A 14556-nucleotide genomic window follows, 5' to 3' on the forward strand; every position below is an offset into this window, starting at 1 on the left:
AGGGGCCCCCGGCAGCCCACCTGGACACCTGCGGCGTGTGCTGGTCCAGCTGAGCTCGCACCACTTTCTGAATCAAGCATGACCTCCCGCCCCGTCGCTTGTGGGTGGCAGCCACGAGGAGAGGCATCCCAGGGCCCCGGATTGGAGTACGCGGGGCCGGCCAGCCAGCCAGACCTGAGCTCCGGGCCTGCCCCGTCCCCCGACTGTTGCCTAGTCTAGAGTGAGTGACGCTCTCCGTGTGCCTCGGGGTCCTCATCCGTGAGATGGGGTCGCCGCGAAGGGCCGGCAGCCCGGGCCGGCGTCAGCTCGGACCTTGACGTCGGAGCGCGGCGTCCACTCGCAGCAGGAGTCCCGTGGACGGTGGCCGGCCTGCCTGCTTGTGTTTTGGTGAGGTCAGCGAGACGAAGGGCAGGATGTGTAGCCGGCGTCCGGGAGCTTAGGCACGGGGGGGCCCGGGGCCCGGTGCAGGCCGCGACTCGTCGTTTTTTTCTTGTGAGGACGTGACCCGCTGTGTGTCGCCCGGCCAGGCTGCCCACACGGGGTCTAGCCCAGAGCTGTGGTGCTCTGCGGGCTGTACTGGGCGGGGAGGCGGGAGTGGCCTAGAAGTTTCTCTGTTTCTCCCCCGAGTGCTCCTAGAGCCCGGCCCTGGGGTCCTGCCAGCAGGGGAAGCTGTGCCGTGAGCAAGCCGCCGCCCTCTCCCCGTTCGCCCGCAGCCGAGCCCCTTGCCCCGTGGGGTTGGGCCCGTGCAAGTCCTTGGAGGGGCCACCGGGGCGGCCAGTGTGGTGCTGCTGCGGCTCCCCAGGGCCCCGGGGCCGGGTACCACCTTGGGGCCTGCAGCGGGAGGGAGGAGCCCGTGTTCCTGCAGCGGCGGACCGGTCGCCTGCCCACGCCCGGGCCCGGCTGGAGCCTACTTGGCTTATCGCGTACCACGGGGAACCCTGGGCAGGCCAGCCCGGCCCCCTTCAGCCCGGGAAACAGAGGGAGAGACAGGCCGAGCACGGCCTAGGGAAGTGCGCTTCTCTGGAGGGCTGGCTTTTCCTCGGACCCTGGCCTCTTCACTCCCCTCTCTCCCTCCTCTCCCGAGGCGACTTCAGAATTGCCTGGAAGGTCTGGAGATGGACAGCCGGGTGGGTGGGGTGTGAATCCCAGCTCCTCCCAGTCCTAACGCTATGGAGCCTCGGGTCCCCCATCTGTAAAATGGGGTTGGTAGTAGGGTGGCTCTCCAAGGGCTGCTGTGAGGAGTCCTTGGGTCGAGGCAGGTGAGGTGCTTCGCTCCCTGCCTGGCGGACAGTGTAGTTCGTGTCGTCTCCTCACCTGTAGAGGCCGTGCTTCCTTCACCAGAAGATTACATGATGGAGCTGAAAGCGCCACTGCTTGGCAGAGGTTCAGCTAGAGGGTTCGGTTTGACCTAATCAGGTGGGGGATTCCCGAGGTCCAGAGAGGACAGGCGTTTTGCTCAAGGTCACACGGCCCGTTGCTGGTGGGGGGTCGGGCAGGGATGTGATTGAGACATCTCAGGGCAGTCCCCGCAGGACACCCCGGCTGTGGCTGTTCCCCTAGTGCTGCAGAGCACTTGCCAGGGGCCCCTGCGGAGCCTGGCGCAGGGATGCGGGAAACCGGGGCCCAGGGAGGTCAGGGGCGTTGCTTGAGCACCCATAGCCGCCAGACACGTTGACAAGTCCCAACAGATGGAAAAGGGAGAGGAGAGAGCATTTTTAGGGGGCGTGGGCTTAACGTTATGGCTGCGGCTGGGGGCAGCGGTGGTGGGGGTGACAGGAGGTGAGGACCCGAGAGGGGAAGAGAGGGTGGGCTTGTGCGGACAGGATCCAGCCACCCCATTTGTCAGTCAGGGTTTCCCACCTCAGCACGATGGGGCATTTCAAGGCTGTGTTGTGTGGGGCCTTCACCCATTGGTGCCAGTAGAGCCCCTTCAGCTGGAACAGCCCTAAATGCCTCCGGACCGTGCCAAGCACTTCGTACCCGTAGCTCAGTTCTTCCTGAAACAAGTCTAGGAGGTACATTGCACTGGTCCCCCTTTTAGATGGGGAAACTGAGGCATGGAGCCGTGAGCCTCCCTGAATCCTGCATGTGGTGAGCGAGCCGCAGAGACCAGGTGGTCTGACAAAGCCAGTGGGGTTGTGTCCTCAGAAGCCCAGGCGAGGGGATGTTGGGAATCATCCCTCCCAGGCCAGACGCCCGGGAGCCACCTCCTCACCGTGCCCTCTTCTCTTTCTCTTGGCAGGGCGACATGGGAGCACTGGGTCCGATTGGCTATCCAGGACCCAAGGGCGTGAAGGTAAACCAGAGCCATCCCTTAATCCGGGTCTGCTCCCAGCCAGGCACCCCCTGACCCACTGCAGCCCAGAGGGAAGGGTGCCTGGGCACAGTGCTGGGGGAGGGCAGGTCGGGGGTTCACGGGGTGCTGGGTGGAAGCTGGCAGGTCGGGAGCAAGCCAGTCATCATCTGTATGTCATTTATGGCTGACGTGTCCTTGCACAGCAGTCCTTGTGCTGAGCTTGAGTCTCCTGTGGGGCCAGATGTCGAGGCACTGAAAGGTCAACGGGGGGCATCACCTGGGGCATAGAAACTGTACCGGCACACAGTGGACTTGGTGCGTCCCTGGGTGGGCTGGGCGTGCAGGAAAGAGTGGCCTGCACTGCTCAGACCTCATTCCGGGAACGATCCCGTTTGGCCAACATGCGGGTGACGATGCACGAGGCTCCCATCTGTCCCCCTCGGCCCCCTTCTCCCCTGGATTCGTTCAGAGTGCTGTGGTTCATGAGTCAGCGGCCCCCTCTCGTGCTCCTTCACTCCACGTCATGGCCCTCCGAGCTGGGGGTCATGGCCCCTTCACAGATGGGAAAACTGAGCGCTGGGTGGGGTGCCCAGCACCGGTGGACACAGCAAGCCGGTGGGTGCCAGGCAGGGCGCTGGGCTTCCACGGCTTGGAGCCCCCCTCTCATCGCAGGATCTGGCCTTTGTCTTGCAGGGACTGATGGGGAACGTGGGGCAGCCCGGACTGAAAGGTGATAAGGTGATCTGAATACTCCCTTGTTGCACTGTGTTTTATCTGCATGCGAACCAGCCCCACCTGCACCCGCACCTGCACCCACACCCCCACCCGCACGGCGACCTCACTGTGGCTGCTGCTCTCGCCAGGTCCACTCCCCTGCACTCTCCTGCCTCCCCTCTGGCCCCCCTATATCTGTATTCCCCAGCTTCTTCCTTGTAACTCAGGTGGAGCTCAGGCAGGTGCAGATCTGAGGCAGGTAGAGCATGGGGGGCTGTGGAGGCACAGGTCGGGGTGGGCCGGGGGGCAAGGCCCGGCTCTGAATTCGGAGAGCAAAGCTGAGGCCAGTGTCTGGACTTGGCGGCCAAGGCCAGAGTGGGTGTGCGTAGGTGGGGGAGTTACTGAGATGACAGGCCCCGGGGCAGGTATGGTGTGGGGGCCAGAGACGTCTCCAGCCACAGGAGGAAATGAATCCACATAAGCCGCCCCAGTTAGAACTGGGAACCCGACCCCAGGGAGCACGTGGTCTGAGTGTGCAACAGAAAAGCTGGCACAGGCCTCTGAGCCCCTGACCCGCTTTCTTCCCAGTTGCCATGGGGAGGCCACCCGTGCCACGTGTCCTCCACACAGTCCTCCTGCTGCACTCACCCGGTGCCAAACCACATTTGGACGTGGGAGTCGGGGGACCCCGGGGCCCAGAGCGGGGTGGCGCCAGGGCAGCCCCTGGCCTGGTCGTGCAGCATCTAAGGGATGGCGACGCTGGGGTGGAGGGGCTGGGGGCCGTGCTCCCTGTGCTCTGCCCCTTGCTCTCCTCCTGCCCTCCCCTCTCAGCCTCTCCGTGAAGCAGGCACCCCAAAGGGGGTGTGGGAGGGCTTTGGGGCCGGGTCCAAGTTTCCACGAGTCTGAGCAGATGAGTTCTGCTCCCGTGGGCGGGATCCTCCTGCACCTGCCTTCAGACCAGCTCCGCTCCTCATAAACCTGAGAGACGGGAGCAGGTGTATCAGGGCTGGGCACCGTGTGGGGGCCCCGTGGGAATTGTCCCGGCCAGCCGCCGAGCCTCCGTGGGCCTCCGTGGGCCTCCGTGAGCTAGGGAGCTGGCCCGGCACCTCGGCGAGGAGTGTCAGGTGGCGAACCCAGGCACGTGTCTCCGGAGACCTCGGCCACGGCGCAGAACTAGGGCAGAAGGGCAGGGCTGACGAGGCCCTTGGGGGTCACCGCCGCCCGTGCCTGCATTTGCAGCCGGGGCAGTAGCCCCAGAGAGTTGGAAGAGATGCATCAAAGGCAACTCAGCCCTCAGACTCTTAGGAACGGGGAGAAGGGGGGGCCGAAACGGGCACACCCAGAGTGTCCTGGCCGCCCCATCCCTAGGTAGCCAGGGGTGCACCGCTTTCTCCGTTTCCGCCTCTTCCACCTCCTAACTGTCCTGGCCCGGGGCCCCCCGGCTGCGGCCCCCCTCGGGCTCCCGTGCTCCCCCTCCGGCCCTGCCCTGCTGCCTGCTAAGCCCCCTCTTCTGTGGCCTTCCCCTTGAGATGCAGGGGCCTCCTGTCCGGGGTAGGGGGTGGGGGGGCTCCCGCACAGCTACCTGTTTGCTCTGGGGTTTTGAGGCATCAGCGCTCTGGAAATGTTGAGGTCACGGACAAGGGAGAAAGGAAGTGGGGGAGCTTTTTATAGGCCCCTGTGCAGAGCTGGCCTCCCGCTCGCTTGGTCCTTCAGGAACATGGAAATAAACGTGTTACATGGAACTCGGCTGGCTTGCTGACTGCTGGTGCCTGGCTCGTTTTGAGATGTGAAAGCTCCGGAAAAAAAAAAAAAAAGAAGTGGAGGAAATTGTTTTCCTGCCCATAGTTTTCAAGAACATCAAATAAGTCTTGGGGGTTGAAAAGAAAAGGAAGAAGGAAAGAAAAAGGACTTTCTTTTCTCACCCCTTTGGCTGGGGAGGGGTCTTCACGTTGCTGAGAGCGGGTGAGGGTGTGAGGGGCCCCTCCGCCCCCACCCCACCCCCCGGCCGGCCCTCCCCTGGGATGACGGAGCCATCCCTTCATGTTCCCCAGTCGTCCTGCCCAGAATCCCAGATTTTCCATGACCCGGCCTGGCCCCGGTCCCACTTACAACCACTTGGCTCTGTCTTCCTGCATGGAGGCGCATTCTGGAACCGAGACTCCAGCTCCAGCCTGAATCCATTGTCCTGATTTCTTAGGTGTCTTTTTAAACCCTTTTTTTTTTTTTTTTAATCCCCTCTGCTCCTCCTTTGGGCATTTAAAACACACACACACACACACACACACACACACCAAAAAGAAACTTCCTTGGCTCCCAAACCTCTGGGATATTTTACAGATTTTTCCAGATTGGATAAACCAAAGTACTTTTTTTTTTTTTTTAAAAAAAGGCTATTTATTTATTAATTTTAATTCTGGCTTTTGTTTTACCGAGGAAGTTCTTGTGCTGGCTCCTGGCCTTAGCTGCACGATGTGTGTTCTCTAAGAGTCTCCCTTCCTCCAGGGTTTTATCCCCATTCTTCCAACTGCTCCCCGGGCTGTGAGTGTTTGCCGAGTGCAGGGCTGGGGTACTGTGGGGAATATCCAGCCTGGCAAGCCGGAGATGACGAGGGCTGCATGATGGGACTCAGGCCGGGAGAGGAAGCATCTTCCCGTGTGGTTCTCCCACCCGAAGAGACCCCTGATGGCCAGGATCTGTGTCATTTAGGAAAGCAACACCCAGAACTAACTCGAGACCCGTTTGCTCACTGTTTGCACATAGTGTTAGCCACCAGGGCTTAGCGGATGACCAGTGGCGAATTACAAGTAGCCCCCGCTGCCGGCTTGCATAGAGGCTCCCACAGAGGGAAGAAGCGAAGGCTCCCAGCCTGGTGGTGAAAAATGTCAAGCAACGGATGCAAACACTCTGAACCCCCTGTGATGGGGGTGGGGGTGGGGGTGGGCGTTGAGAGGGTGGCGCTGTACAGCCGGCACCTGCCCCCGTGTGACACGAAGCTGATGGTGAAGACCTGGAAGGATCAGGAAACAGTCCTTTTGATCTGCAACTGCCAGTTCTCCGGGAAAGGCCAGGCAGCGCGGCTGCCGTTAGCGGTGTGCTCAGCCACCCGAGCAACGCCAGGCGGGTGTGCGGCGAGGCCGGCTCCGTGCCCCCCAGGGCCTGCCTGCCCCAGCCCGGCTTCCCTGCTGGGGGGCCCTGCCCTTTGCTCTCACAGAGCTGCTGCTGGTCCGATCCAGTCTGGGAACGGCCTCAGCAAAGCCGTCCCTTGCCGGTGGGTCTGCGAGTGGGGAGGCTTCTGGAACCCGCCGTGGTCTCCATTGTAACGTTCTTTGCTGGTGTGCATTTAGGGTGAACAAGGGGTTCCAGGTGTGTCAGGAGACCCTGGATTCCAAGGAGACAAGGTAATTGCAGCAGATTCCCCCACCCACCCCTCGCCCTGCTGTTCTCTGGCCCCAGCTTCCTTCTCAGGGTCCCTCGTGGGCCAGGATCCCCCCGTCCCCCGTGCCCCCGGCCGCCACAGATGCTTTCACACAGCCCTGTCTTCTCCAGCCTCGGCCCCCGTCTGCGTCCCTCCCCCGGCGTTTACAACAGCCTCCTGACTTACTGCCAAGCCCCCGGCCTCTTCTTTCCATCTGTCTTCCTCACAAGGCTCTGCCCTGTGCTCACAGACACCCCGCGGCTCCCTACGGCTCCTCACCCCAGCACCCAGCACCCAGCGAGCGAGCCCCTCGGCCCCATTCCTGCCCTTACGGCCCTGTGCTCCGCTGACGGGCCCTCTGCACAGGCTCCCCGTTCCCTCCACCTGCTTGGACAGGGGCCACTTGCCTCTCTGTGTGCCCCGAGCCGCACGTCTGTCCGCCACTGGGGCAGCACCTGGTTGATGGGGGCTTGTGCTCAGTCCCGTGCCCGACAGCCAGCTCCCTAAGGGTAGTGCCCCAGCCTGGCCTGACAAAGCTCAGCCCAGAGTCCTGCACAGAACAGTGAACATTTAGGACATGTCTGAGTGAGCGAGGCAGTAAGCGGCCCTACTGACTGATGGATGGACCGAGGCCGGCTCCTCTTTGCCTGTGTCCGGCACCATGTGGCCACATCTGGCCCTCACCCAGCTGGTCAACAAGGCCCAGATGTTGGCCAGCTCTCCCTCTTCCTCTTCCCTCCCTCCTGGCTGGCCTGTCCTGACCCAGCCTTGGTGTCTCCGGCTCGTGAGCCATGTGGACCAGGCTGCTTCCCCGGCTGGGCCCCAGTCTCTGGACTTCCCCAGGCCTGCAGGGCACGGGGTGCCTGCTTGGAGCCCCGGGCTCCCAGGGTCCAGGACAACTAGGTGAGGACAGGGCCTGCTGTTTCCCCTTTGCCTCCCTGAGGCCCAGGCCACGGGGGTGCCCAGCTGGAGCTTACAGGCAGGAAGAGTGGGGGGGGGCTCAGTCTCCCCCAGAGGTGGGTGTTCTCGAGGCCTTGGGCGGGCAAGGATGACTGCGCAGCTGTTGGCCTGGCCGTTTCTGGGCCTTGCTAACCCCTAGCCTGCTCTTGGTCTTTTCCAGGGGAGCCAGGGATTGCCAGGGTTCCCAGGCGCACGGGGGAAGCCGGGGCCTCTGGTAAGTACCTTGTGCTCTGATACCCCCAAGCTTCACAGTCTCCAAGCAGCCGTGAGATGTGGTCAGGGACCCTGTCCTGTCCCCAGACCGCATTTCCTCCTGCAGCAGCCCCGAGGGACCAGCAGAGCAGGGTAGGAATGACAGTCACCCATCTCACAGAGGAGGACACTGAGCCCCAGAGGGACAGGACTCACCCAGCGTCATAGATAGGCCTCCGTCCCTGTCAGAGTCCTGGGGAGAATCAGAATCCGGGGCTTCCAAAGCCTTGACAACAGCAGTAGCGTTCATGACATGTATTTCTTGAATGTTCCAATGTATTGGATCCTTCCCATCCCATCCTCCTTTGAAGGCTGCCAACCACCCAAGGGCTAGAGAATTATCGTTCCCATCCTACAGACGGGGAAACTGAGCTTCCACATGATGAAGTGTCTTCCCCAGTGGGGTGTGGACGGTACCTCCTGGTTATGGAGGCCGGTTTCCTTCAGAGGCTCCTGAGCTTTTTCAGCCCCACCCCACAGCGGGGGGGGGGGGCTAACGCAAAGGATGGAGGAAGGTGGGCCCTCACTTACCCCGGCCTCCCCTGCCATCTCTTCTCTTCCCCAGGGCAAAGTTGGAGACAAGGGACCCCTGGGGTTTCCTGGGCCTCCTGGACCCGAGGTATGTGAGGCGGTATTTCTGCGTCTGGCTACGGTCGGGACTAGGTGTCGTCCTTGGGAATCCAAGACCCAGAGATGGGGAGCGGGGTGTCCTTCCCTGAGAGCGCACAGCAAACGGGAGATGGGGCTGGGGAGAGAAATTCTGAGATCAGACATCTTCCTTTTTCTGCCCGCTATGCCCCCAGCGGCTTTCCATGGCAGCGGGACAGAAGCTGGCCCCGGAGACCCTCCCTAGCGTTGTGGTCGCCTTTAGAGTTTCCAGAAAAAACATCAGGGGAGCCCTCTGAACTCGGGCCTGCGCCCTGAGCGGGAGCTCCTGTTTCTCTAAGCCCGAGCCCTGGAACATTTCCAAACACCCACACTCCGCCCACAATCCCCCCCACACAGCGGAAAACGTTCAGGGCTCAGGGTTGGGAGGAATGGGGAGCAAGAAGCAGATGTGAAAACTCCCGTGTTTGGATGGAGAATGAGAACTCCCGAAGGATGACTGGGCAACTCCTATAACCCGCCTGCGGGGTCCTGATGCGCGTGAGCATTAGCACAGGTCGGCGTGCACCAGCTAGCTTTCGCGTGTCACTCACGGCGCGGGGGCCGCCGGTGGAGCCCTTCCACCCGCCGCTCCAGCGGGGACCGTCTTTGGAGCATAGGGTGGTCCGTGCCAGGGCTGCCACCTGCCGGGATCCTCAGCACCCGGGCTCTCTTGGGGGGAGGTGTCTAGGCCGACCCCAGCCAGCCCCCACCGTGCGCACGCACGCACGCGCACGCGCACACACACACACACACGCACACACACACCTTCCCATCTTCCCCAAGATCTCAGAGATGAAAGTCTCGCTCTGCCGCGTTCTCCAAACTCTTCCAAAGATCGTTCCTGGTGTTGCCCCGAGAAGATGAGGGATGGTTTCCTGAAGGCTCTGACTTTGCGCCGTGTTGACTTTGGCCGTGACACAGTCCCATCTTGAGAGAGTGGAGCTGGCCCCGATCCCTCCCCTGGGCACTGCGGAGGAAAGCTCTGACAGTCCGGCTCTCCCGCAGTCTGACCGCCTCCCGTTGCTCAGGCTCCACCTCGGGGCAGCAGGCCGCACAGCGTCCTCGGACGAGAGCGCGTGGAAAGGCCACCCACGCATGCCCGGGAGGTACTACTGCCACCGGGTTACAGATAGGGAGACTGAGTCACGGGGTAGAGAAGCGACTTCCACGGGGTCGCTGCTACTAGCACAAAGAAGCTCTGCTTTGGTTGTCTCCTGGGTCCCTGTGTGGATCCCGTCCTTGTGTTCTGTTTGGATTGGCGACCTCGGAGTCCTGCCCGGCTGGAGACAGAGGCTGAGGAGCATGTCAGCACCTTCCTGGGTCTCTGCTCCTTCCGACCCCGTGCCTGGGGCCGGGGTCAGGGTTGGAGGGGGCGTGGCTCTGGCTTTGCAGCCTTCTGGATACAGATTTTTATTGTGCACATAGCAGGTGCCAGGTGCTGAGCTAAGCCCTTTGCTTGCCTTTTTTTTTTTAAGATTTTATTTATTTATTCATGAGAGACCAACAGAGGCAGATACACAGACAGAGGGAGAAGCAGGTTCCCTGTGGGGGGCCCGATGTGGGACTCGATCCCAGGACCCCAGGATCACAACCTGAGCCAAAGGCAGACGCTCAACTGCTGGGCCACCCAGGTGCCCCTCTTTGCTTGTCTTATTCCCTTGGAGCCTCAGAACAGACCTGTAAGGTGACGTCGTTGTCACCGTTTTCTAGACGAGCAAGCCAAGGCCCAGAGATGCTCCAGAACCTGCCGGGGTCATGCGGTGCGTTGGTGACAGGACAGGACTTTGAGCCTCTCGGTGTGAAGGAACATATGTGGGAGCTTGGGCATTCGGTGATAGCTCAGAGTTCAGACCCATTCTTGCCTTGGCCAGTAAGAAGGGTGAGAGGATGTTAGAGCGGGAGTTTAATGGGAGTCACCCAAAGATCAGAGGAAGGGAAAGAGCTACATACAGAGGCGACGCAGGAGGAGGCATTCCGGTCTCCGGGACTCACGTAAGGAGATTTTGGTTTCTAGCTGTCAGGAAACTAAGAGAGTAGAGGGGCTGCCTGAGAAGTGCCTGTGATGTTAGGATGAATCAGCAGAGGTATTACACCTCAAACAAGGAAGGGGATAGTCCTGTGCTGGCCTCTGCTGGTCTGTTTGCACCCAGAGGAGCTTGGGCACCCTAGTGATGGCCAACAATGGGCGCCGACCGACTAGAGGTTGGCAAAACGGAGGGGCCCCAGCGTGAAGTCACTGAAGGGCCAGCAAAGGGCAGGCCTCTGGGGGAGGGGATAAGTGTCCTCCGAATTATGCAAAGACCACTGTGGAAAGAAGGACCCCCTCCCCGCCACCCCCGTCCCGAGCTTTGTGCAGCTTTGTGCAGCCCTACGGGGGTGGCAGGAGGTTGTCAAGGGGAAGGGGCAGGGTTCTGCTCGGTGTCGGGAAGAAGCCTCCCCTGCACAGCCGTCCATCGGGAACAGGCTTGGTGTGGGAGCAGCGAGGCCTCGTTGGTGGTGTGGGGCCGAGTCCAACACGCCCGGCCTGGATGCAGGGGGCACCTCAGCTCCGGAGACGAGGGCACTTGGGAGCTTCTGGGTCACACAACCTGGAGGGGGCTGCGCGCTTGGTCCGGTGCTCGGCACTTCCTTGCATTGTCTCGTTTCATCTCAGCAGCTCTCTGGGATGTGCGGGCTCTCGCCCAGATCCCTGTTCTAGAATAGGACTGCGGCATCCAGGTGGTTAACTGGCCTGCCCAGGGTCCCGTCCCATGCAGGAAGGGACGGAAACCCCGGGTCGGTCTCCCTCCAAGCACTTCCCTTCACCCATGGCTGACCCCTGCTCTCTGCTTCCCCTCAGGGATTCCCCGGAGACATTGGCCCCCCTGGGGACAACGGCCCAGAAGGCATGAAGGTGAGTCCCTGCGCAGGGCCGTCGAAGCGAACTGCTGTGCGGAAGCCACAGGCCTCCAAGGCTGGCGACCTGACGTGGGATTGCTGGGGGCCTTGCCAGCCTCTGATGGACACGGAGGTGCCGCCTCTGAGACCGCTCTTTGTTCCCTTCTCACCAGGGTAAGCCTGGAGCTCGAGGCCTGCCGGGACCCCGTGGGCAGCTGGGGCCCGAGGTGAGACCGTCTGGCCCTGTCCCCGCCCGTCCACTGCAGCCCTGTCTGCTCCGGCCTGGGTCCTGGAGGCCTGAGCCGGGGGCCGGGTCCCTTCAGCCAGGACACCACCCTGGGCTGCCTCAGGCTCGCTCTCCCGCTCATCCCTTACAGCCCTAGCCCGTCACCTTGCCACGGTCTTTCTCTGGCCTGGCCTGGCTGGCGGGCGACCTTTCGCCTCTGTAGGGCCCCCACCGCCCGGGGGTCTCCCCCAGGAGGCCACTGCCCCTGCTCCTGCCCGCAGCACAGTTCCCAGAGGTCGGAGGGGAGGCCCTGGGCCTCAGGGGGGACACCGCGTTGGGTACCACGGTTAGCGGCCGCAGGGTCGGGCTTCGGATCCTCGTCAGCTTGAGCCCAAAGCCTGTGGCATAGACCCTGTGCTGTTAACTCCGTGCTCCGGGAGCTGCCGGGCGGGGAAGTGGTGGGGGGGGGGCATCCCAGAGAATGACGGGACTTGCAGAGCTAGCAAGCGGCAGAGTGGAGATTTGCTTGTTTCCTCATTCATGCTCAAGGGGATCGAGACGTTTTCCGTGGGTGGGCCTGTTGGGCACCCGGCGGGCGAGCCCCAGATTTTGCCTGTACCTGAGCCCCCCCCCCACCTAGGCTCCGGCCCCAAGGCCCCCGGGACACACAGACAGCCCCGAGTGAGGGTGCAGGAGGCCCGGACTCACCACAACCACAGGCAGGCATCCAGCTGACACGGATCCCTTTGCAGGCTGGTTCTGGGTCTGGCGGGGCCCCAGCGCTGGCTCGGGGAGTGGCCACGTGGGGCTGCTTTCCTGGAAGCTGGGTTGGGGGGTGGCCCCAGAGGGGGCCTCTGGGTTAGGCCTGGCACGCCGGAGAGGCCGGTTTGGAGGCTGCCCTCGCCTGCGGGAGGGCCAGGAGTGGAAAGGGAGGGGTGAGGATGGAGGGCCGGCGCCAGCCACGTGCCCCCGTCTACACCCACATTACGGCGCGAGAGCCTGCTGCTTGCTCCCGTCTCCGTGGATTCATTCATCCACCCCTGCCTTCATCCGCTTCTCCATCTGCTCCCTCCTCATGCCCCTGGACCCCACCTTCACTCCCCACATGTCCGTGAGGTCCTGCACACCCATCCTGAGTGATTTTTGTAGCGGAGTAGGGTGCAGGGCCTCAAAAAAGAGTAAGAGATCATTGCTGTCCTCCAGGAATGCAACTTAGGCTAGTCATCATCCTTAGCATGGTCCTCTCCGTCCTGCACCATTTTAGAGATGGGGAAACTGAGGCACGGTGAGGCTAAGGTCTGCCACTGCATGGTTGGTGGAGCTCAGAGTAGAGCTCATATCTTTGAGCTGTCGTCTGGGGCTCTGTACCTGCAGTGTATGATGGGGTTTGACTCTCTGCCCAGCACTGCCACGAACCCGGGGCCTGTCACGTTCAGGTGTCATGTTCAGGAGCCCCATTCACGTGGAAGGCCCTGTGTAGCCTGGGTGGGGGTCCAAGTGGGCGGACCAAGTGGACCATTTCTCGGGGTCCAGGAGGACTCTCCTCTGTCCACCCCCTCTCCCTCCTTACAGGTCAAGCTCTCCGAGTCTCTCCCTGGACTAATTTCTCCTTTGTCTTCTCTTGTGTCTCCCAACTCTAGGGAGATGAGGGACCCATGGGGCCACCCGGGGCCCCTGGCTTAGAGGTGAGTGTCCCTGGCGCCGGGCAGGTGGGATTTGTCATTCCTGTGCCGGCGGTGTGCAGAGAGGCAACACCTGCTGGTGCTCTGCAGAGAAGTCCTCGGCGGGAGCCCTGGGCCAGCCGGTGAGGGGATTGGAACAGACGCACAGGATAGAGAGACGAGGCAGGAAACCGGCCGGCTGCGCTCATCCAGCTGCTGTGGGATGGGCTTTGCATCCGCTCTCATTCATTTGAGTCTCCGTGAGAGCGGCATTGCTGGTCTGAGTTTCACGCAAGGCCATCAGGCCCAAAGAGCGAGCAGGGCAGCCCAGTCTCATCGTCCAGAGCCTCACCTTGCTCCCCGCGACGGCCCTGCCCCGAGCGGTCTTCCACAAGGTCCTCCCCGGGCTGGTGGTGGTGTAAACCAGCCGTGCACGATCGCTTCGTCCTTGGGGCCTGTTTACCCTCTTAAAAAGAAATGAATGGAGCCCCCAAAAGCTTTTCTCTGTGTGAGTTCCATCTATTGATATTAGTCATCGAAACTGAAAACTTTCAAGTGTGTTTATTAATCCATTTGAAATAATAATCAGCCCACTCCATGTTCACAAAAATAATAGTTTCATAACAAAGCAAAACACCCACCAGCTATATTTTCCGAGGCGAAATAATCTAATGAAAAGAGTGGCATTGTTTGACCGGTTTTGCAAATCTCTTTAATGTCTGCTCTAATAGAAGTCAGCTGGAATCTCCCATCTGCTTCTGCATTCAACCCGTTGACGATACCACATGTCATGTAGCCTCTGGAAATCTCCGCTTACACTCATGAGAGTGAGAGACACAGGCCAGCGACGTCTAGGCGCTATTGTGAACCTAGCTCTGACGTCACGGGTCTCCCGCGAGGGTCCCCGGGCCACACTCTGAGAACCGCTGGCATAGACTCTCCAGTCCCCTGGGCCCTGCCTGTATCTTCCGTCCAGGTCCTTCCTCTTCCTTGTTCCTTGAAAGCAGGTTTCAACATCCCCATTTACAAACAGGACTGGCCTGGGAGGGGAGACGTCCCTGAGGTCACACAGCTGCAGACCCTCCCCACCCCCCACCTCTGCATCTCCAGAATGGCTGGCAGCCTGGGGCCCTCCGGGCTCTGCACCCCTGGCCCCCTGGGGCATTGTGCCAGCACTGGGACCCCCCCCCAAGCAACACTACCCACCCACCTAGCCCCCCCTCACTCACCTCTCTCTGTTTGCAGGGCCAACCTGGCAGGAAGGGGTTTCCTGGCCGGCCAGGCCCAGACGGCGTGAAGGTGAGGGGACCTGGGAGTGACTGGGCTTGCGGGGGGTGGGATAGAACAACGGGGGAACAGAAGAAAGGTGGGACTGGCAAATGAGGGCCCCGTGAAGAATCCCAATCCCCGGGCAGGTGTGGGAAGGGGGTGAGTGATCCCCATTTATCACAGCGCAGTGGTAACAGAGAGGAAAGAATGAGCAGAACCTAAATGTCCAACAGTGGGG

General features: G+C 61.5%; 1 protein-coding gene across 5 annotated transcripts in view; it reads left to right on the forward strand.

Annotated features, from left to right (window-relative positions):
* Positions 1–14556, forward strand: part of COL27A1 (collagen type XXVII alpha 1 chain) — a 134792-nt gene that overhangs the window by 64502 nt on the left and 55734 nt on the right. For all 5 annotated transcript variants that reach the window (XR_013388346.1, XM_077913046.1, XM_077913047.1 and 2 more), the window contains 9 exons: positions 2243–2296; positions 2990–3034; positions 6355–6408; positions 7546–7599; positions 8203–8256; positions 11125–11178; positions 11336–11389; positions 13029–13073; positions 14295–14348. Coding sequence is in view for 4 of the 5 variants with exons in the window: in XM_077913046.1 (XP_077769172.1) it covers positions 2243–2296; positions 2990–3034; positions 6355–6408; positions 7546–7599; positions 8203–8256; positions 11125–11178; positions 11336–11389; positions 13029–13073; positions 14295–14348 (468 nt within the window). In the remaining variant the exon portion in view is untranslated. The remainder of the gene's footprint in view (positions 1–2242; positions 2297–2989; positions 3035–6354; positions 6409–7545; positions 7600–8202; positions 8257–11124; positions 11179–11335; positions 11390–13028; positions 13074–14294; positions 14349–14556) is intronic.

This window comes from Canis aureus, chromosome 10 (assembly GCF_053574225.1).
Source record: "Canis aureus isolate CA01 chromosome 10, VMU_Caureus_v.1.0, whole genome shotgun sequence".
Classification (NCBI taxonomy): Eukaryota; Metazoa; Chordata; class Mammalia; order Carnivora; family Canidae; genus Canis; species Canis aureus.